The sequence below is a fragment of the Astatotilapia calliptera genome, chromosome 18 (assembly GCF_964374335.1).
Source record: "Astatotilapia calliptera chromosome 18, fAstCal68.1, whole genome shotgun sequence".
In the NCBI taxonomy this organism is placed as follows: Eukaryota; Metazoa; Chordata; class Actinopteri; order Cichliformes; family Cichlidae; genus Astatotilapia; species Astatotilapia calliptera.
The window spans coordinates 3,674,844-3,699,331 of NC_137439.1; the positions used below are offsets into that span (position 1 = coordinate 3,674,844).

At 42.1% G+C, this 24,488-nt stretch overlaps 1 protein-coding gene across 2 annotated transcripts in view; it reads left to right on the forward strand.

Moving 5' to 3' along the window:
* The window catches only part of tmeff1a (transmembrane protein with EGF-like and two follistatin-like domains 1a), a 111,886-nt gene extending 90,834 nt beyond the window's left edge, over window positions 1–21,052 (forward strand). For both annotated transcript variants that reach the window (XM_026149311.2, XM_026149313.2), the window contains exons 5-10: window positions 790–886; window positions 1,725–1,873; window positions 12,712–12,771; window positions 16,343–16,469; window positions 16,685–16,846; window positions 18,007–21,052. In XM_026149311.2, the coding sequence (XP_026005096.1) occupies window positions 790–886; window positions 1,725–1,873; window positions 12,712–12,771; window positions 16,343–16,469; window positions 16,685–16,846; window positions 18,007–18,091 (680 nt within the window). In that variant the 3' untranslated portion in view covers window positions 18,092–21,052. The remainder of the gene's footprint in view (window positions 1–789; window positions 887–1,724; window positions 1,874–12,711; window positions 12,772–16,342; window positions 16,470–16,684; window positions 16,847–18,006) is intronic.
* The last annotated feature ends 3,436 nt before the right edge of the window (window positions 21,053–24,488 follow it).

A 24,488-nucleotide genomic window follows, 5' to 3' on the forward strand; every position in this document is an offset into this window, starting at 1 on the left:
GAAAACTTTCACCACCAGGTGTTGGATCAAGGATACACCTAAAACCTGCAGGACTCCGGCCCTCGAGGCCTGGAGTTGGACACTGCTGGCCTAAGGTTTGGTCCCACATAAAAACACTGGTCAGCAACCATCTGGTAATCACTAGTTGCAAGGGAAAATTGTGTCTTCCCCCACTAGTTGATGATTGGTTTCTATTGAGAGTGCGATTGCTTTTTTGCTGGCAGATTCCTGCAGTTGCTCATTTCCTTTCTGAGCTGCAGCGACGCTCGAGAAATGTGACCAGAAATGGGGAGTGCTCACCTTCAAAGTAAAAGCCGCATTTCTTGAAATGTGCTTTCAGTGGTAACACACACTTCCGTCAAAGGAGAAGTTGCAATCACAACAAAGTTTTTGGTGCAACAGTTGGCTTCCCATTAGCGACTGCCAGCAACCCGTAGGTTCCACCCAGTGGTTTCCAGATAGTCACCTACTGGTTGGGAAACAACATTTTCCCGTAGCGACTGTTTATTGAAAGGGGGTCCTGTCTCAAAATGACCCCTAAGGAATCTAATGTGTGTGTTCCTTTAAAAAAATGCTCCATATAGCTACATGATACCAGTGTGTGATTTTTGTAGAAAATTGAGCTAATGCCTCCGTGAATAATACTGGTACATTTTGGTATATCTCACTGCTCACTGCACCGTCTTTTGGTCCAAAGCGATTTACAAAAAGTGAAAAGACACTGATTAATAATCATTATTGTTTAAAGGCACACTCATACTTAAAGTTTTTCTTCTTTGTGTCTTTCAGACGACGAGGGCTCGGGCTCAGACGTCGGGAAGAAGTTCACCAAGTGCAGCACATGCAAATACGGAGCAGAGTGTGACGAAGACTCGGAGGACGTCTGGTGAGTGTTCGACTCGTAACATTCATACGAAGCTCACCCCCGAGGTTTGTGTAAATACAAACTGACACCAACAACACCAAAGCTTCACTTTTTGTCTCCTGTTCTGTTTGTGTGCGGCAGCCAATCATATAGAGTTAGCTTACAGCTTGTTTCAGACAGGATAAACTGAGGCCCGGTATGAGATAAAGAAGGATTATTTGGGGCTGTCAATCATGCAAAGCTGCTCTAGGAATAAAATATATGACACTGGAAAAATCCACTTAAATAAACTGAAGTGAGGCTTTTACAGACTTACACAGAGAGAGATTTACAAATAAGATCCGTCTCCAAGGCCGTTTGACTTTTGTAGTTGAGGTAAATAAAGGTCCTGATTTCTATGTGAGCAATATATTTGCTTCTCTCTGTGAGCGTTCCTCCATATTTTTACCTATAAGTTGTTTTTTAAGGGAGATATTCTGATCTGATTAAGGACAACAGGCTTTTTATACTGTATCGATTGCAATCCCCTTCCAGGCATATTGGGCTACATAAATGAACTTGACTTATTAAGCGTAGCGAAACAAGACTATAAATCGACTGAAATAAGAGTCAAAAAGTTCTTTTTTTAGGTCCCACCATTGAACTCTGGGAGTAAATTTGAAACCATTAATCACGAGTGAAGGAGTTCTTGAAAGGGATTGAAATTAGTTCTTTGTATCTGCAGCCGGTCTGTGGAGGACTAATGAGCAGCGTCTTCGTTCCTCTAAACGCACTTCAGTTAATGATTGTGTGGCAGAGACGCGTTCAGACTGAAGACACAACATTTATTCTCCTGACTCGACTCCTCTCCTCCCTTCAGGTGCATATGTAACATCGACTGCAGCGGTCACAATGAAAACCCGGTGTGCGCCACTGACGGAAACTCCTACAACAACCCCTGCCTGGTCAGAGAGGCCTCGTGCATGAAGCAGGAGCAGATCGATGTCAAACACCTGGGCAGGTGCCCCGGTAAGAAGAAAGTGTACTTTATTGGTCCTGCATTTAACCCATTCACTCAGTGAAGCAGTGGGCAGCCATTGGGCGCCCGGGGAGCAGTGTGTAGGGACGGTACCTTGCTCAGGGGTACCTCAGGGTAGCTGTTCAGGGGAATCGAACCCCCGACCTTCCGATCATGGGGCCACCACTCTACCTACTGAGCTATCCCTCCCCATAAGACCTAACGAGATTACACGATTGCATTACACGAGCTCTGTGGGCAGTTTAAAGCTGCTCAGGTTGACACGTTGAAGCTAATCTCATCTTAAATCACAGAATGAGGCTGTAACTGTAACTCGTTTATAAATGACTGCATGCTGAAGCAGAGGTGGTGATACAGTAACACGATGCAGTTTTATCAGGCTTGTTGCAGCTTAGAGTTCAGCCCCTCTAAGCCCTGTTTAAGACTGCAGAGAACCCCGTCGTCCAACCCAGACTGTCTGCAGTCCTGTGAAGAACTACACCCGCGATGCAGTGCTTTGTAGATCCTCCTTCAGCAGCAGTAACTTCTGCATGATGTTATCAGTCTTTCACGCTCTTCTTTACGGCGTCACTTCACTTCACTGGTATTTGCAGCATTTGTTTATGCACAGCTTTCCTGAGGTGTCACATTACAATCAGGCTGAGGTCAGGACTTTGGTGCATTTTCTTTTTCAGCCATTTTCTTGGAGATTTGCAGCTCAGCTTGGGATCATTGGACCGTTGCATGACTTACTTTTAGCCAGCGTTTAGCTGTCAGCCACACGGCCTCCTGACTCTACAATACTTTGGTGTACAGAGGGGTTCACTGCTCAAATCATCACCCCTCCCCAACCATGCTGGCAGTCTCAATAGGTATGTCCCAATTCCTTGGCCGCATCTTTCGGAGACCGCATTTGTCAGCCAATTACGTCACAGCCAGGCGACGAAGGCTGCTCCAAACGTGGCAGACAAATGCCTCCTTCATTTCCCCAGATTTAAAGGATGGGTCGGGTGTATCCTTCATGGCCCAAACTATCCCAGAATTCATAGGACAGCCAGTTCCAGTTTCCAACAATGGCGGCAGCTAATTAGTTTAAATATTACTCTTATTAATCTTTCTGGGTCACAAAATAAACTTTTAGAATGTAGCTGTGTAAACTCCAAATATCTGCTCAGTTTATCAGGACATCACGTATTTGCAAAAGTGCTCCGACGTTTTCGTGTGTTACCCACCAGCTCGAGAGCTAGCCGGGGATTCAAGCCTCACTAGAGCCGGCGAGAACAGCGGACTCCTGGCACATCATTTTTAGACCCCTGCAGTCTTTCTCTACTCAGGTTAAGCATGATATATAAGTCACTTAGATAACTTAAAAATGTTCTTGTTTGGCTGTGTTAGTGTTTTATTTCCTCCGTCCAAAGAACATCGCTCCAGATGTTTTTGTTCCATGTTTTTTAGACGCACCTTCCTCCTGGAAACGCTTCCAAACAACTGATTCTTGTTCAATCTTCTAATTGTCTTGTCATGAACTTTGCCTTTAACATGCTGAGACCTGTAGAGGGTAAAATGAAGCTCTTTGGATTTTGTGCGCGTTCTTTGAGAACAGCATGGCGTGATCTTGAACTCCTGAGAAGATTGTGTTTTGTTAACACACACCTGAATCTCCAGACCAGCAAATCTGTCACTTTTATAGAGGCGCTCAAACCTGCTCGTGATCAGTTAATCAGGTGCATTGATTAGGAGCACCTGGCTGCTACTTACCTTCTGGCACATGTGGAGCTGACAGAGAAAGACGAAATAAAAGCTGCTCTCAGTTTCTGTCACGCTACGTTAGCTCTCCCACCAGCAAACAGAGCACTGAACTGAACCGAGCGGCTTGTTACTGATATACGATCCACTTATTTGAGCCGTGATTACACCAGTGTCCATACTGAGAATTGGGCCTCAGTTTATTGTTCAGTGTTTCGATGCTACACTGACAATAAAGATTCTGGTATTAGAGCGATATTCTCAGTGTGCTAGCTGAAGATTTTGTTTAAAAAATGTGGGTGGGTGACGTCACTTTGGCTGTGTTCCTGTTTTGCATGCAAATTTGAATCCAGTGAGGTGTTTGAACTTTTAAATGGCGCATCATACTTTGGTCATTCCACTGGTGCAGGTGCACGGTGAGTTAGAAGCTGCAGCAGAGCTGTTTTGTTCTGACTAAAAGCAAAATGGTTGCTGACTCCTAAGATGAGGAAGAAATATTGAGTTTCTTGGGTTTTTTCAGTTGCATAAACAATCCTGAATAATTGGTGTGATTATCTGCATGAGGAGAGAGTTATTTAAGTGTGTGTGTGTTTCCATGATAAGACTGCGTCAATGCCTCGTGTTTTCAGCTGTTTCTGACAGTGGTGGTGCCCTGTGACACAGAGCGATGAGATACCAAGCTGTGATTTTGGTTTTGTTTGCACGTGAAAATGTAAAACATCTCCGAGCGTCTTTTGATTTACCTCCATCATGATGGCGTACGCCTCCACCCACAGTCTGTTCAGCTCTCTGAGCTCTCTGTCATCACGCTGTTTCCTGACGTGCATGAGCGACTGGATTCAAAGCTCCACGTGCAGCTTTGTGGCGGCCGGCAGGAAGCGCTGTGTGAATAAGTGACGCCAACACCTTTTTCAGCCAGTGAGGAGAGCGGATCTCTGGAGACGATCGTGACAGAAAATGGAGGGTTTTGATAAACAGACGTCCCTCCTGTGTGACAGAAATGAGGCATTCAGTGTCACACAAAGCAGTAATTATGGTTCAGTTTCCTTTTTTTTCCTAATAACCTGACCTGCAGCAAACACAGCGCTGGTTTGTGCTCCACGTGTCCACAGAGCTGATCAATGTTCAGAAAACAAACACCGACTGACCTTTTAAAGACACTCAAGTTGAATGTGAAGGCGTTTCGACGATACCCAGAGGCTTGTTTAAGCATCGAATAAGAAACAGGAGGAAGTTGAATCCATTTTTCATAATAAACCTGAGGAGGCTTAAATAGTCAGAGAAACAGATTTGCAGTTTACCGAGTCTGAAGTCACAAATTCACAGGAAACGAATCGTTCACTTTGCAAAGCTGGATTAACCTCATCAGGCACCATCACCGACTTTACAGACTGATTGATTCCTCATGTTTCGGTTTCTTTGAAGAGACATTTTAATGCTGTGTTGGTTTTTCCTGTTACTCAGAACCATTTGATGAACATAAAGTTAGCTTGTTGACGCCAATTTTCATTTCTGAGTCTGAATTCTCTCAGCTGAGTTCTGAGATCAACTGATCTGCTTACAATAATTAAGTCTGACAGTATAAATGTGCATTAAATGCAGCTGTCAGAAGCATAACTATCACAGGTTACTGTGAAGAAAAGCTAAAACCTGATAAAGTGATCTTATTCATGGTGCACACATGAGACAATCACATCATTTAAAGCATGTTTAAATAACTTCTAGTCAACAGCTGGCCTCTCGTCCTCGTGACTCCGTGGACCAAACATTTGTGGCTTTGGTACAAAAGACGTTGTGAGATGAAGTCTCGATGAGGAGCTGAAGCCTGTAGTAAACCCTCGCTGCTCGTCCCCCGTGGCTCAGCGAAGCTTCTGCTGATGCTTCCATGATGATCTGTAAACAGTCTGAGCCGCTCCGACGACCTTTGACCTCGACTGCAGCAAGTCGAGAGCAGCTCTCGGCTTCGCCGCTCTGTGTTCAGACAGAAATCCGCCCACTGACGCCTCCGCGGCTGTTTGATCCGATCCAGATTGGAAAATCTCACCGAATCTCAGAAAACGGTCGCCATCAGCTGTGTGGATTATGAAATAAGCTCGTTCTTCAACAATAACCCGCCCTGAAAGGAAAAACACTCTAAATGGATGAAACGAAGAAGTTTAGTACTCATTTCACTTCTTTGTATTTGACTCTTCTTTATTTTCCTCACTGAACTTTTCTTTTCTTCCCAGATTCGTTTTTTCGTCCTTCCATTAATCACACTTTCATGTTCTTCTTTTGTCTTCGGCCCTTTCTCTCCTTCTTTCCTGATGTCTTTGATCTTTCTCTCAGAAATGTAAGCTTTCCTCTTTTTATTTCTCTTCCTCAGTTTTAACTCCTTTCTTTTTCCATCTTTTTTTACTTTCTTTACTTTTTCCTTCTACGTTCTTATATGAGTCCACTTCTGTTTCTGTTTAGTCCTTATTGCTTCATTTGACTGAAACCTTGTTCTTCGTTCCTTTGTTTTTCCAGCTCACTTTCAAAAACTTGTTTAAGTTGAAGACCGTCACTGCTGCTGTTTAAATCTTCCAGCTTGAGCGTTATTCCTCTGGCTGCAGACGTGGGTCATTACTTCACATTGACTTGCTGATGTAGTAAAATGCAGGACTGATGGCGTTCAGGGCTCGCTGAGTACTGCTGACTGCACGACTGTGACCGTTTCATAAATCAGCCTCGTTATTGAAACCGTGTCAGACAAATTAATGCATCTAATCACCGGTGTTTTCAATTAAGAAACAAATCAAGTGAGCAGGAGCCGCAGTTTTAATCCGCAAGAAATTAATCCACACCTTGTTAACATCCTGAAATAATCTGACACGCAGGGCCTGCTTGGCACCAACAGCAGGTTTAAATAACATCAGTCAGAAATACAGAGTTAGTTTGTTGTACTGCAACTTTAAGTACAGTGAACAGACGCAGAGACTTCAAGTTCAGATCAGTTTCACCTACAGAGTAATATGAGCCATAACCTATGAATTTAAATCCAGTGCAGTATTTTCATTTTATCAATCGCTAAAAGAACAACTCTCAAATTTCAAAAGGCCATAGTTTGTTATAGCCTAGCTTAACCAACAGAATTCATTCTGCCTTGAAGTACTCGGGTAAAACTATCAGGTAAAGCTATAAGACAATCAAAACAACAGAAATGCAGGGAGACTTCAAAGCTACCAGAAAACTCGGAAAACTATGAGAAAGAGTTCCCAGCTGCCTGCAGCTTCTTCCAGCAAAATCAAACAGGAAGTCTGCAACAACACCACCAAAATAATAGACTTTATATGAATCGCATAACCCGTAGGGATGTTCATGCCAAATATTTTAAAAGTCGTTTAAATGAGAGGGAAATAAATCACATTAGAAAGAAGAGGTACATGGTGCTGCAACCAAAACCCTCCTTACAACTGCCTCGGTCACTAGCAGGTTGCTGTGGTCGCCTGTAGTTTGCATGGAAGCCACCAACTCGTCTGCAAACACAAACTACTGAGAGGTAGTGAAACCTGAAAATGTAGGACGTTGCCTTCCAAACAAAAATTCTGCCTTAATTAAACAACAACTTGCAAACTTGTACTTGATTCAGACTTTTCAACTACTTAGTGAGTAGTTTGTGTTTGCAGATACGTTGGCATCTTCCATACAAACTGAAGGCAACTGCGGCAGCCTACCAGAGACCCAAAAAAATCCCAATTTTCCAGTGCAACACCTCTTTGTGACCAATTTCATAAGCAAGCGTCAGCCATACAGGAAGTGGTCGGGGATACTCACTTTTCTTCCAAACAGTGGTTCCATGTGGCCTCTAGCTAATCTGTAGGCCTGCCTTAATTATCATCAACTCCTGATTTGAATTCATTTTGAAAACAGTGAAAACTCGACCGTTTCTTCTTTGTTCTTTTCATACTGCTGTTTTAATCTTTTATTATTAATTTTTCATTTGTATTTAGCTGATGCCTAGCATCATCATACTGCTCTTTTAGAGGACTGTGCACAAGCATGTCTGGGTAAGCTGCATACCCATAGTCCAGACAGACAGTATAAAAGATGGATGTGACTTGTGGGTCTGAAAAGTGAAACCTGAATTATTTCTGGTAGCTACCAGTGAAACTACCTCCGGTTGCCAAAAGGCTTCACGTCCTGTAGAAGAACCTCTGTAAATACTTTCCTGTTGATGAGTTTTGGGTCTCAGTCTCTACTTTCAGGTCAATAAAACCCTGAGTTCTTTTGATAAATTATGGTAATTGTACTTGTCAAAAAAGCTTATTATCCAGATATGCACGCTGGGTAATGACTCACTCATTACATCTGGTTTCAGACACCAGGGTGGGAAAAATTTAATCTCAAGGGAGTCACAGCAGGGCTTTACAAACTGGTGGGTGCTGACATGGTATGTCAAACATGCTATGATGAATTCTGCCCCTGTGACATCACCGTTTGGTTAGTAAAGTTTCGATGATGCTTCAGTCAAAGTGTTTCCACGAATCTCTGCAGATAAAGAGCGCAAATGCAGCATGACTCATTGTAACAGAAGATTAACATGAACAGCAGTTCTCTTAAGAACTGGAATGATCAGCATTATAGGAAATATGAGTCATCAAAATGACCCATCCGCTGACCCCAAACTCCTCCCTAACATTACCATATATGGACATTGTTATTGTAATCTTGCTTATTAGTAACCCTAACCTTAAGAGTTCATAGAACAAACTGAGGGACCATCCTGTTATATTCAGTCAGATTAGTGACTGACAGCATAAACTCACCAAGAACATGTGCGCTGACGTCACCTTCGTCTGTCAGATGTCTGTGCATTTAAAGAAGAGGAGTCGCCCCCTACTGAGCATAAGGAGGTTCATGTCCACATGCACAGTCATGGATTCATGGTTTTCCTTTCTTCTTGAATAAAATGGAGGAAAACTTGAATAAAATGACATTACTTTAAGTACATTAAAGGGGAACACTGTGGTGCATCATAATAGTAATACTGTTGGTGAAAGTGAGACTACTTTGAACCTTTTTAAGCTGCTGGTCATTTTGTGACTGCAAAACTCTGACTTGGACTTCAAGCTTAAAGTTGATTAGCTTCTAAATGACATTTGTAACTAAAGGTTTTCTTCTTTAAAGTGTTGTAGGTTTCTTGTCTCAGAAGCTTTAAAAGAGAGTAAATTACAGCCAAAAAACATGAAAAAGGAGTCCAAAGGTTCATCAGCATCCTCCAGCTTTGGGCTGCCTGTTAGTTCTTTTTCTGAGTGATTTCTCGCAGTTTTATAAATTTAATCCCATGTTTGATTCTCAAATATGCAGAGCATCTTTTTATGGCAGAGATGAAAACACCGTTGCAATGAGTCACAGCTCCTCTGAACCATCACTGAAGGTTTCTTCCTCTCAGAGGAGCCGAGGGTGAGGTGCAAGTGTTAGATGCAAACCTCATTTGCAGTCACAGTTTGCTGCGTGATGTTTTTCAGTCTGTGCCAACACCCAGAGCTCCTCCAGCCTCGGCACAGCTCTGAGCCTCAGGTCTGATTTATGTTGATGGACTCACCTTGAATCACAATGTAAGATAAGATAAGATAAGAGATAAGATAGAACTTTAAGGAGACCCTAACCTGGGAAGAGTTATGGATTTCTTGTCAGTGGTTATTGCTTTTAGGTGGCCAGTGATCTGATTGGCTCAGTGAGGTGGCAGGTGAGGGTGAGTGGGTGGTGAGGGTGGTATTGCACCCTGAGGTGAAGAGCACCTGCCACCTTCTCTGATCTGTTATTTCCTCAGGGCAGCAGGCCAGTGACTCAGTGCACCACAGCCAAGAAACCAAATTCAAAGGATTTGAACACATTGATCCTGTTATTCCACAGCGGCGGAGCCAAATATTGGTCGAATGTGGACCTGTGGTTCACGTAAGCTTGTTAACTGATTACAAAAGCTGTAATTCTCTACAGCTCCAGCTTTTTATTAACACCAGTCATGATTTGTTAGAATCGAGTTTTTCATAGTGAGAGATGCAAACCACACATTAACATGTTAATAACTAACCTGACGATGTGGATGGATCCTTTCAGCCATTCGATGATATTTACACTCAATTACACAAGAAAGCTCACAGAGTCGAGACCAGGAGATTCTACAAGCTAGCTACAAGCTACAAGCTTGCAGCATGAAATCACCCTGACATAATAATCTGTGACTCATTTGGACCCAGAAATAACTAAAGACTCTGAACAAGTGAAGAAGACAAAAGCTGTTGTTCTTGACTTTACCAGGCAGTCAGATAAGACCTAATGGCTCATGTGATACCGCTCTGCACACCTACACACATTATTTAGCCCATTAGCTTCCTAAAGCCACTTTGCAACCCACCACCAACCCAGGTGGTCCTTTTCCAGCTTAGTCAGTGTATTTGTTCTCATTACCTTCAACTGTAAATTAGTCCACCAGAAACATATTTTGTATATTGATGTTTTTATAAATCCCAAATCTTTCAGTTAATTTCTGGAAAACTTTCCATTTACATAATGAAATATTAGTTGATATCTAGATATAAATATGTGGATATTTAAAGAAGACCAAACCCACAGTTGTACCACTTATTGATTTATGTGGATAGTAATGAATTTGGGGACGTCACATGCCCCTTTATGTGGGAATAATGGTAACTTGACTATTTATTCATCAGCCTCAAACTACAACTTGTGTTTGTATTCACAATATACAGTGAAGTGTAAAAGAGTTTAAAAGTGCTTAATTAGCTTTACTAACAAATGACTAATTTGTTCCGACACACCTGAATCAAATGAATGACTTGTTAACAGGCCTTTGCCAAACTTGATGGCTGCTGAAGAGGTAATCAGACCATTTGATTCAGCTGTGTTGGAGTAGGGATGCATCTGCAGGACAGCAGCTCTCGAGGACTGGAGTTGGACACCCCTGGTCTAGGGTGTCCATATATTAATGCTTATACCACATAAAATTATTATAACAGTTTGTCATTCATATTTTTCTTGCATCAGCAGACTGTTTTATGATTTTTATTTTTTGGTTGCAAATACAGAAAAAGCGGAGCAAGAGCAAAGATGGGAAACAATGAGGCTTTGGGGAGATGCTGATGGAGGGAGGGAGGGGGAGGGTAAGATGGAGACAAAGAGATTTCTGTCAATATTTCCTCAGGAATGATGGAGCATTAAAAATGGATGAGTGTGCGTGTGTGTGCGTGTACACATGTCTATGTGGAGACCAAGTGCATTTTGGTGCATTATGAGGACAACTTTGTAGAATGTGGGTTTTTTACATCCTCACTTTGGGTGTGATTTCAAATATCAACAGACAAAATAAGGACCTGACCTTAAAAGTCAGGCTGATGTCTTAGTGAACTGTATTGACCTTATAAAACAGAAAATTCAAAGTGTCTCCCATCTTAACTGGCTAAATCACCATGGTTACGGTGTAAATGTTTTTATACTTGATTCTAATCTGCTGCTGAGTTTATTCACACTGCTGAACCGTGCATCGAGAACACCTGATTTCATTTTGATCTGCTGACAAACTAAAGCATCGTCTGTATTAAACCGTGGAACAGTAACTGTTCATGGTTAAATGTATCCAGTTCTCATGCTACTGGCACAGTGTTGCATTTCACTGTTATACTTTTTGTGTCCACTCTATGTTCCTGAGTGGAGGAGGTGACACTCATAGGGATCATTTTGTGTGGAAGAGTCATATATCCCAGGAAACACTGCCACATGTGAGCACGCACAGAGCCTGAAGCACAAAGCCCAACTTAGAAGAGATCACTGATAATCGCTGTTATCACTTACACAGAGATTTTAAGTTTCGTCAGTCGGTAAAGGCAAACGAAAGCTGTGCTGTTATAATTTATTCCCTGTGAAATAAAATCTTTCTTGGATTTTTTTTTTCATTTATATGTGTACACTGTTCCACTTGTGGAGAATCATATCAAACATGGCCAAAGTATCAAATAATGAATTGACAGTATGAAAAAATAAGCCCTGTGAGAACAGCCCTGGGTTAACTTGTTCTCTGACCTCAGTAAAGACTTTGAAATGAGTTACATAGTTCATAATTAAGCTAATGAGTAGACGGTGTTCTTGGTTTCTCACTAAACTATACCTCTGATCCTGACATCTGGATTCGAAAGGTTATGATTAAACATTGTCCTGGGAGTCCACCACAGCCTCGCTTCCACCAGTATCTACTCGACTCTACTCAGTTTGGTTTGTTTGTACCTCCTGTGCGCATGGGGTTGTTGTAGCAATGCGGCCAAAAGTCTCGTAACATCATTTGTATGCGACACATTTCCTTCGTTTCCAGGTTTCAAAAATGGCATTTTAATTTTTGTTAAGGAGTCAGTCTCATGACTCGTCGAGTGACGCCATTGGCTGGCCACTGGTGACACCACATTTTTGGATCCATTTTTAACGCGGGCTGAGCAAACGGGTTCTACCACCTTATAGGAAAAGTCTACAAACCGAGTCAAGCCGAGCTAAGTAGGTACCAGTGGATAAGGGCTATATGTATACCAGGGTCCCCACAATGATAGACGTACAAACCGGAGTGTATGCCCTGTTTAACATTCGCAGCAGATCCTCCTGCAGACGGCACGAAGACATGAAGCCTGTCAACAGGAAAATAACCACAACAACACAAGAACCCAAACCCTGCTGCTTCTTTGTTTATTGGCACCCACCACTGTTGGCCACACAAAGCACACACAGACCATCAGACTGACCCACCTCGACTCTAACAGAGCGAAACTCAGATGGCGAGTAAACATCCCCCGACATCTTTCACTTCCTTTAGTCTGTCCTGAAGAGTAAACACACAGACACACACACACAGAGTCAATAAACAGATCACAAAAGACACGATGCAAGACAGCGAAGAGGAAGTCAAGCGGTCAGGCAGTGTCTGTTTCACCCGAGGAAATAGAAATGATCTCAAGCCGTCGCCTGGATGGAAACGCTGAAATCTTTGTTTTCCATCACGTTGGGAAAAAATAAACTGTTGGAGCTTATTTAGAGAGGATTTCTGAATGTAACCGACTCCATCCTTCTGTTTCTTCTGCAGCTGACAAAGAAAAACAGGGCAAGAAAGACGACGGCAGCCCTTTCAAAGGAAACGTCCTGGGTAAGGAAGCTCAACACGCCTCATGTTCCTTTTTTGCCAGGTTGCTGCACTCTGCAAGTTAACGGAAAATGTAGATTATTTCCACCTGATTTTTTCCCTATTATTTTGCCCCTGTGAGTCATACGAACACTGCCCTCTCCAGCTGTGTTGTAGAGGGTCAGACACAAAATAGCACAACACCCTCAAAGCTCCATGCAGCTTTCCAAACACTTGATTTTGTATTTATAGTCAATAAAAATGAAAAAGAAAAATAATGTACTGTAAACTGCTCTGACTGTGTGTGACTTCCAGCGTGGATCACAAAGCAAAAAATGATTTAGAGGAGAGGATAGTGTAGCAAGTTATCAGCTAACACTGCAAGATACGTCTGTAAACTGCACCTGATAATTAGCACTGATTCACATAAAAATGTAGCGTTTAATTTGACTCCTCAAAAGTGGAGCAGACTCCTTCCAACACCACAAACATGCATGAGAGGTCCAGTTCAGCTAGCAGAGCGCTAACAGCTACAGCCAGCTGTTAGAAAAGCCTTAAAAGATGAACTCTTTATGGACATTTTAACATGAGGCTCCATCCCCACATCCCCCGAGAGTCTGTGGGGATGGAGCCTCCAGTGGCCAAGAATGACCCCATTAGGAAGATGTTGTGCAGTGTGTCAGCACAGCTTTTACCTGTACGTCAGTGTCTTTGTTCCCTATGTTCAAACCTGAGCATCATTAGCATCATGCATATATGAGAACACAGAGACAAGTCAAACTGAATCTTGAAAAGATACTTTCAGGAATCAGATTACTGTTGGCAGCGACAGAGTTTCCTGTCAGTGCAGATTTGCAGCTCAGGTGCATTCATACCACAGGTGTGTTGACCTAACGATGGCATTAAATGAAGAATTACAGGACGCCGTCCATCCAGACACGAGCTTCTACTTGTTATTCAGTCTGTGTCACTATGTGATGGATATGCACAGAGCTGAGCCGCTAGCATGGCTAGCAGTCTGCGCATTAACAAGCTCTGGGACTCTGTTTGTATTTGCTCATATTATATAACCACACTGTAAATCCACTTTTCCTGCCTCTAATGCGGTAAAACTTCCTGCGGCCTTTCGGCAGCCTGTTAACCTGCGTCTGAACCTGCTGAGGAGCAACAGCAGCAGGATAAAACCTAATGAAAATCTCCTTAATACACAATAAGGTCCTCAGAGGGGGGCAAGAAAAAAAGTGCAGGAAATCAAAAGGCACAGCTCTGAAAGAAAGAAAGTACACAGTTTTTTAAGCCTGATCCCGGTGCGACTGTGTGATTTCTCATAAGTCAACATGCAGATTAGAGGAGCAGAATGAGGGCATTTCAGCGCCTTAACCATCAGCTGCACGACGCAAGTGTTGAGTCTGGAGATCAAAGAGGAGATGAAACAAAATCGAAAGCGTTTTATTATCTGCAGAGCTCGCCGTGCATTTACATCACCGACTGAAACGTCTCAGGGGGAGCGATTCCTCCGCAGCTCCTTCGCTCCGAGTTTTAACTCGGACAAAAGAAGCGCGGGATTAAACTGCAGCATTGTCTACATCGCAAACAGGGAACGACACAGCAACACATTTCTGCCTCCGATAAAGAGCTGAGAAAGGCTGAGCTTCTCCTTCTGTGCCGCGTTCAGGTGACCTTCACCACATCGGCGCCTGTCCTTCAAATAAGTAAATCATTCAGTGACGAATGAATCAAACCGCGGCGTGTCCCTACTTGCCCTTCACTACAAGCTTTCATCACTCACGGCTCCCAAAGACAGTGAAAGGTTAAAAAGGCTCAACTCAAAAAGGGAGTGAAGAAGTTCACTCACAAAAAAACCTTTTAAAACAAGGTTTTACCACAGGCGGCTTAAAAGATCGATTTTTCTGACTCTGAGAGGGAATAAAATTTATAAGATGGGCTTGATGTTTTTTCCAAAATGAGCCAAAGCAGAGAAGTTCATTATCTCATCGGGAAAGTGTTCACTAGGATCAGAGCAGAGGATCCTTTTCCAACAGGAACAGAAGGGTTCGCTGCCACACAGAGCGCCCCCTGCTTGCCACTAAAAAGAATGCACATTTGTTCTACTTTATGTGATTTTACTTCAGTCTGGATGTAAAACGCGGATTTAAGTCACGCGTCCTTTCTCATAGCCAGCAGGGGGCGCTGCTCTCACTGTCAGTCAGGTTGTCCTATAATCTCGTTCAAACATTTCATCCAGCAGCACTCAGACAGTCTTAAGCTCGCGAATCTCTGAGATGTCATCGCGGCCATCGTAAACATGGCGAACAGCAGAATTTAAAATTGGTGACACGCACACACAGGCGGCTTCTTGTTAACAGCTTCCTTCATGTTAATGTGGATTTGGTATATAACGTTTCAGTCACTTTAATGAGCAGCACAGTTTGCTTTGTCAGCTTTTCCTCTAAGACTGCAGTGAATCATAGCACGGAGAGACAGATCTGTGTGACTTATTAGGATTTATGCCCTCGCACAGCGCTGCAGCGCACAGCAGATGACTCCGTTTGTGGCACAGCACTTCATTTAGTATTATTATTATTAGGAGCATAAAATGTAGATCTGCTTTTACCAAATTTAGCTTTAACATTAAAAAACAACAGTATATTGTTATTATATTAATAATGTTCGTTAATTGAATGTAAGATGAGCGACGTCACAGTCAAACTCAATGAAACGTGTCTGTGTGTTCAAATTACCAAATATATCTTTACAAAATTATGATATAAGATCAAATAAAGTAAGATGTGCTTTATTTATCCCAAAGATGGGAAATCACTGTTACAGCCCAGTCTCAGGTCTTTAAATCATCATGTAGTGAATCTATTGTCTCCTCTTTATTTCACACAAATGGACTTATTTCCTATTGAAACACTTTATCACAAATTTGTCCTCGCTGGCATGAAATATGTTTTATGTCAGACGCACAAATCTGGGGTTGAGACCGTGGGGAGGCTCAAACGAAGCTTTAAAATAAACGTGACTTTTTCAAACCCCAAACAATTACCGTTTAACACTTGAGCCAAACCAGGTGACAGGCTGCTGGTTATGAGCCTCTTTATGTTGTGTTTAAATGATGTGTGAAAATCTGATCGTGGGTCTCTACCACCATCCCTCCGAGCTCCTACTACAAACTGCTTTTACCTTTTAAAATGGGAAATCATTCACACTTGTAGACCTGTAAGATTAAACGCCGTGTTCAAGGTCGCTGTCCAGAAACACACATCAACAGATTACAGGTTGTGACTGTTTCACAAACTGCTGTGAGATCAGATTAGGCCAAATATGAAAAACAGCCTAGTTCAATCAAATAAACATCACAAAACAAACTATGGAAGAAGATTTGTTCCGTTAAATATAGAAAAAAGGGAAGAAACTAACGAAAATGAAAAGCTTACAAAGGAAAATCTAACAAATCATCATCAGCATTGTGGTAAAGATTTGTGTTTGATACAGAAACTATAAATCAATATGTAATAAAATGTAAATCAATAATAAAAATCCCTTTATTGTTCTCACCTTGTGTCTCTGATTTCTCGTTTCGTCCTTTCAGACACCAGGATTGTTGATCACGGAGAAGGTTTCTACCCGGGAATGTCCATCCCGTGTGCCGACAGCTTCTCCGGCTTCTGCGTTCACGGGAAATGTGAGATCAACAAGTACAACATGGCCACCTGCAGGTTTGTAACGGCCTCCGCTGTAAATGTTTCAAATAAATACATAAAAATGAAGCGTTTGTTTTTACTAGAGTCCAAGTTAATGGATCTCATCAGAAGTGTGGTGGTAAAAGTGTGAAATGTCAAAGTTTAAATCATGAAACAAACACAAAACTATTACACCATCCTAAAGTATGTAACATGTGACATCACACAGTCTTGTTGTGTGTCCGACTCAGATGTGACGCAGGATACAAAGGTCCTCAGTGTGACGAGCCTCAGGACTTCAACATCCTCTACGTGGTCCCCAGTGGACAGAAGCTGCACTACGTCCTGATCGCCGCCATCATCGGAGCCGTGCAGATCGCCATCATTGTTGCCGTAGTGATGTGCATCACAAGGTACTCAAGTGCAAAGAAAAAAATAGTGTTTAAAGTTTTAGTTGTCAAATATTTATGTCTTTACGTCTCATTAAAATACTTACAAAGTGTTAACTGATTTTAGTCTTTAGCATTTCTGCTTGATACAAAGCTTTTGTGTCCTTACAGTATTTATCAAAAGAGCGACATTTCTTTCACAGGAGCCTCAACACTGTAATAGCAGTAGTATTGTGTTAATTATTTTATACTTTACTAGAAAAATAGATGCAGCGAGTTGACTGAAACATGAAGTCACAGTAAATAAGGCAAAAACAGAGTTTGTACAATGTTGAGCTGGTTGGTTTTCCTGCAGTGGCAGTGTGGATCATTGGGATCATTACATGCTAATGAAAAGCCTGGTGGTAACTTTCTGCATTAATACACCATCAGTTGTGACGATCTCCAACACGACTGCATGAAGTACAGCTCCAAACACAACAGAGCCTCCGCCATGTTTTACAGATGGCTCCCCTCACCGAACCTGAACTGAACATTCGTCCCGTCATGAGACCTGTGGTCACTGATTTTCAGTCCAGGTCTTGAATAATAATAATAATAATAATTCCTTTTCACTGGTCACTTTTTATTCCTCCACTTAAGAACACACCACGCCAAGATATGTGTTCAGCAAATAGCTCTCTGGGAATCACATTGTTGGTGTAAAAATACTCTTTTATATCTGTCAAAATGTGTTGCCAGTGACATTTTTGTGGACTGAACTAAATAAACTGGAACACATTATGAGGTTTTGTGACACGCTGCCTCGAAGATACAATTTAAAAATGTTTTTTTGCAAAATTGCCCGTTATTTGTAGACACAACGCTGGTTCAGTGCTTGAGATCTGTGCCCTTTTTATGCTCGACAAACAAAAAGAAAGAAAAACACGTCCTCTGTCTGAAAATGGTCAGGCAGAGAAAACCTGGAGAAGTTTTGGCCAAGACCACTTTAACTAACGAGTCTGACTCCTTGGAAAGAAAATATAAAGAAAAAGACTTTTGCACAATACTGTACAATGGCCGATCTAAAATCTAAAAAAGAAAAGGCACCAAATTGGGAGATTGACTCAATCACAGCATATAAATCTGATTTTAGTAACGGACACAAATTGTAACACCGACTTTCTCGCTCTCTTTGTCTTCAGGAAATGCCCGAAGAACAACAGGGGTCGCCGGCAAAAACAAAATCTCGGACACTTTTCCTCGGACACTAACAACAGGATGGTATAGCCGTGTCTGCCGGAGGTCTTTTTTGATAATTGTTTTCTTACGGCGCGGGAATATACCATTTTTTAACAGTAGGTGTAGTGAGTTTTCTTTTTCTCCTAGGAAACTGTTAAAAGAAGAATATTTATTTCAGGGGCCTTATTTTCCCTCCTTTTAATTTTGGATGGCATCTTTGCGCATTTATTTTTTAGTTTTTTCCTCCAATGCCGCAAATAGTTCAAGGAGCCGATTCAACACAACCCGCTGTCACTTTGCATCGCCGCCATGTCCGCCGTCTCAGTTTTCCTGCTACGAGGTTTTGTTGAATGCTTTGCGGTATCTTTGTCGAGCTGGCTAACAGAGTCACATCTGCCCCTCTGGAATGTGCTATTTATTGAAAAGTTGATTTCTTTGCCCCTTTCTTTTCTGCTTTTTACTAATAACGTGCAGCTGATTACCAAATGCAGTGTTTTTTGTTTCCGTCCTTTTTTGTAGAGGTGAGAGGGGCCAGCTGGTACCATAGATATGTTTACACTCATCCTTTGGTCCATGTAAAGACTTCACTGTGTTCAAACAAGCTAATAATTTATTCTTACCATGAAGAATTCTTTTCTTGAAAGTAGCTTTTACTGGAAGTTTTTATGTTAACTTTTCTTCGAAATTGTAGTTTATGTATATTAGCATGACTTGTGATAACTGTGTACTGTGGTGTAGTTTTAACTTTTTAAAAGGAAAAGTTGTCGGCCTCGATGCCTCCTCCGCCCCTCCTTCGATGGTACGGTTAAAAGTTGGACTGACGAATGGAGGACGAAGGCGTTAGTCGGGGGGTGGTTTGGGGGTTTTTCCCTGAAAAGGAATGTGCATTGTCTGGAAATCAAATGTTGGCTTTATCAAGACAAGGAAACACACAACGAGCATTTCTGCCCGTCGTTGATGAAAGGAAAGTAAAACCAGTAAAGCCATGAACACAAAGGCAGGAATGCTGTATGCAAGATTGTAAAGGAAGGGCTGGACTTCAAATCGACGTCAACGTCCTGACGGTAATTTTCACGGAAGTCTTGGTTGCTTCGATCAAGGATTTTCTCTGAATGTGAGGGAATAATTTTGTTTTCTGTTTTGTGTTTTCCCCTCAGCAAAACATTCCAAGCACAGACGATCCCACGAGAAAAAATAACACAGTAATAATACAGAATATAGCAGCGTTCTGTTCTCTGGTATGAACATGTGTGTCTCATGGTTTTAGATGAAATCATAGCGTCATTTGGCCTTACGTTATTCACACAAACACAGTCAAGTACTTTCGGCGAGGAGGAGGAAAAATCTGATCAGTATCCTGAGTAATTTAGTAATCCTAATAAATAATCCAAGCCTCCTCTTTTTGTTCTGTTTCGATGTAAAGTTTTGATTATTTTTGTAATGGACGTTTCACCTGTTTGACTTCCATGCGGCAGCATCGTCTAGATTCTGAGAGTGTGCTCGTGGCTAAAACCACAGCCCCGAGCAGGTCGCCAGCACGCCGGCTAATGTTAAAGCTTTGCCCGTCTGCTAGAGTCTGAGTGACGTAAACGTCATCTCGTGGACGTGCCTGCAAGTTTCTGTGAGAGTTTCCGATGCACCAACTACGTTTGCACTCCAGTTGGTGGAAATGCAGAAAACTGACTGGACTGACGAGTCGGCCGTGCCGTCTCCGGCTGTCCGAGTCCACAACAGACTGTAATCAAGGCTTAAGAGGTGATACCATGACAAGAGCAGTTGGAGCTAATTTGGTGTTATTTTTTGTGTGAATGCAACGTACGACAAGAAAACACATTTGAGGTTTGCTCCGACAGCAATCACGCCGACGTTTCCGTGGGATCTTTGTGTCATCTGGTGAATGAGTTCTGTGTCGTTCCTCGTGTCCCTGACCGTCACGAGCCTGTGCGACTCTGAGTCCAGCTTTGTGTTTTTGTTTGTCACAACATCCAAATTTCATTTCAAATTGTGTTAAATTTGAAGGATGTCATTCTTCAGTGAAAGTGAACTTTAACACATTTCTGAAGGTGCAACATTTCATTTTAAGTAGTGCTGTCAGTGTTAATCTCGTTAAAATGACGTTAACGCCATAAGGTGGCAAATCTCCATTAGAGAGTTAACGCGGATCGCCCCATTCGAGGGGCTGCACGGCGCTAACGCATTAACAAGCTAACTTGTGCATCGACGCTGTGCAGCTGCTCGCACGGGGCCATCCGCTCGCACGGGGCGACCCGCGTTAACTCGCTAATGGAGATTTGCCACCTTATGGCGTTAGCGTCATTTTAACGAGATTAACGCCGACAGCACTCATTTTAAGTCGTGTTGTAATAATTCAAGAGGTCAGAAAATCCTTAAATCTGTTTTTCACCAAGTTGCCAACTTTCTTAAGGTCTGACTCATTTACGCTGTATTTAAAGTTGAAGTTGGTCAGAGAGTTTGTCTGTGGGAATACAACACAAGAAAAATATCCTCATGTATTTAATGCAAACACAAGTGTCAGCTGATTTACTTCTAAAATTTAATTCAGAAACCATCCACCAGCAGCGAACTCACATCATCCACTGAGACCAAACAGTCCTTTGGTTCAGCTAATACACAAAAACGACTGAATAACTGTAAATAATTTACTGTATTTGCTGGTAAAGGTGAGACATGAGCAGGTGATGCCGCCAGATTTCACGACCACGCCCCCGAGGCTGTGCCCAGGTCCAGGGAGGTTTGTTTTCTTCTCTGTATGTTTCTGATTTGACGTTTTCTGTACCGTCTTAGTCTACATTTACAGGTTGTAGGTCAGCCCCTCCCCCCACCCCTCTGCTGAGCAACGTGTTTCTACTTGTTGTCGACCATCGCAGCCGTGACTTCTCTAAATGTGACTAGAATGTGTTTGACATGTTATATTCTGCATGTAGACTCGGCGAGGCTATTTTTGGTCTCTGACGAAATAAAAAAAAGAAAAAATGTTTTTTTAATGTACACCGGAGTGCTGTGGCGTCATTTGATTGAGTGTCCTGTGAGCTTTCTCTTCGATTTCTGCGTCTTCTCGTGACTGATGCTCTCGTGTTACGGCACACTCGACGCCCTGTGATGAATTAATGATGTTTTTTAAACTGAGTGTTGAGATGACCTTCATCATCAGTCGCTGGAGACCAGAGACAGTTTTGTTTTTCCTGTACAGACACGATGTCCTCATTTCATACTGAACACTAAAATTACACATCATACACCATCTCTGCCCCTTCATCAGCACGATTTACAACCTGAAGAGGTGATAAAGCGATAAATCTTTCAGCCCAATTCTACTTTTTCTACATAATCATCATACAAAATGTAATCAAATGGAAAAGTCTCTTTTTAAAACTTGTCTTATTAGTTTTAATCTTTTAACTTTATGCATCAAGCAAACATTAAATTCTATGCAACATTCTCTGACTGGAAGAAATTAGTTTAACATTTAAACCTATTTTCTGCACATTCCAGCACATAAAATAAAATATTTTTTGTTTTTACACTCAGTCTTTCAAATAGATGCAAGTAAAACACAGCAGAAAATAAATAAAATCAAAGACTAGCAGTCCTGTTGCTCTATTTTCACCTGTAAAGCAGGACTGCGGTAGGCGGAGGTTTACCCTGGTGCAGGTGTGCGCAGCTGTCAGTTGAAGAATCCGTGAGTTTCTCTGTGAGTTTTACATTACTTCGTAGCGCACTCTGTGCTTGCTTGGAAGTTTAGGGGGTTTTTTCACTGTAAAAAGAAGTTTTCTTCCCACGCACAGCGGACGCTAATGTTTTTGTCACTTTTTATGGAATCAAACTCAAAGTAAGGTCAGTACTTCCACGCTTTAAACACAGCACGCGTTTAAAACAAACTCGAAGTCCGTCTTAATTTTTTTTCTCCCATGTCCCCTGCGGGGTTCCGTACCTACAGACTTGTGTTCAACCACCTGTTTTTAGGGATGAAAAGAGTCGCCCCCTGCTGGCATATAAAAAGAATGCAGGTTTAAGGCACTTAACTTTAAGACCTGGAAACACCATCCATCTATTATACAGCGCCAAGTCACAGCAACAGTCGCCTCAAGGTACTATATATTGTACTGTATATTGAACCAGGCTCAGGGAGGGGTGGGGCCATCTGCCGTAACAGGCTGATGTTATTTTCACTAATAATTAGACTCTCTGGCCCTATCCACACACACACACACACACACGGGTATTTTTATACTTTGAAAAAATAGGTAACTCTGCCCTTAGAATAAATTCATAATTTGATAAATGTCAAAATGATTAGGGTCAGGAGACAGATGAAGGCATGAGCCAGGTGTGAAGAAGCTGAGTCTACAAAAAAAGTTTTTCAGGATCTTCCTCATATTCTCCTGATACAAAGACAGTAATGGCGGTAAAAGCTGGACTGTGGGATGACTTTACTTTCTAATATCTGTGCAGCATCATCTGGCACGACCACCAGGCTGCAGCACATGAAAATGAACTTGGCTCACGGTATTTTGTACTCACCTATCAGATTTAATTAGTCATTAAGTGGAGCTGCCAGAGTCGTGCGTATCTCAGTATAATAGTGTTCAAATGACAGAGCGTGGTTACAGTGTTTACGTGCATCAGCCCTGATGTGGGAGTTTGTGGTTTGAAAACAAACACAGATGTTGGATATGAAAGTCGTACTTTCAGCTCCCACTATCGCTGCACCCCCCCCTCACAGGAGCGTCGACTGTCCAACCGAATTCTCCTGGTGTGCAGATGTCAGAGGTCACTGCTCGCCATATGAAAATAAACCCGCCACATTATAGGTGTCATACATTTCTGTCAGTGGCGGGGCCTCAGGCACGCCACCCCGGGTAAATATAGAGATGCAGACTGGAGGTGGTGGGTGCAGAAGCAGAGCTGGGTGGGTTGGGGGGTATTCAGGGACAGCAGCAGCTGCTGATTTCAGTCGACCAGACTCAGCAGTCAGTCAGCTCCAAACTATCAGCCAGTGAAAAGAAAACCTACCAGGATCAAACCTTCACTCATTCAACAGCCTCCAGAGGTAGTTTATTCTCCATAAACAAGGATGGACTGTAGTTATGTAACATAGGAAATGCTTAAATAAAGGCAGAGCGAGCAACTGCTGATTTAATATGTTTGGTCTTTATTGAACTGGACTTACAGCGAATTAGAAGAAAGAAAACAGTAACTTTATAAATGTTTGTTGTTGTGTAATTAAACTGATTTATATGAGAGCTGTTTCTAAACAAACCAAAATCCATATAAATATTAAATGAACCTACTTTACCCTGTGTACAGTATAACAGTGAGTTCAGGACAAATGCAGCACTGAAGTCATTCGCCAGCTATGACAGGGCTTCAGATAAATGATCAGATTAGATTTGCTGCAAAATTTGTCAAACACTGCTGGTTAACACTGTGTACCAATCAGACACAAGGATGACAACAAAGGTAATAATATGGTATTCTGTGCTGATCAAATTCTACTGGTTTCATTTGATGTATACATCACTTAAAGCAGTGACTGAATGGAAATAACACAAAGTTTTGATTTGAAGCTAAAGTATACTTCACATCTGGGACAGATGTGGCAGGCTACAGAGCAGAGATCTCAGCAAATATCCAGATAACTATATAGATGTCGATATTCCAGGACTTGGCCATAGTCATCGCTGCAGCAATTAATTTAATAGAGGTAAAAACCAAGGAGACACAGTCCATCTGCTCTCTTTACCACTTAAGCAGCGAGTGATTCCTCATTATTGTCTAGCTGCACAAAAGTGATAGCTAGCCACAATGCTAGGGTTTGTAGGAGCACTTTAGGTTAGACTGTCTGTGCAGTTAGCCTCGTTTAACCACAGGGTCAAACAAGCCATAAATAAGTCAAGGCTAGTTTTTGTAGAACATCTATAATTTTATGCTTTTTGTGCCATATCTCAGCCATACCTCAGAACTACTGCTAGTTAGCAAACTAGCAGGTCAAAGAACGTTTTATTAACCAAACAGTGATAGTGTATGTGGCAACTCAGAATTAGTGACATACTTAAATTATAAAGTTTCATGTTTCAGACATCATTTTGTCACATTTTAGATGCTAACAAGCTATCATTAGTTATTGTTAGCGTACCTGCTGCTGATGCATGTCCATTTCCAACATCAGCAGCAGAACATCTGGTAAATGTCGGTCATGGGGGAAACAAGCATGTGATCCACACCAGTACCCTGACAGCTGATCGGCATTTCCGTGCACTGTCCACACCTGCACCAGGTGATGCTGCCCAACCCCTCTGAATACCCAGTTCCTCCGAGCTAACTCTTTCTCTCCTCCTGCTCGACTGGAAAGTATATATAAGGAGTCTCGGTATGTTGTTGAAATGCCTGCCAGCCTCGTCTTCTTCTGGTAATGCTGTCCAAC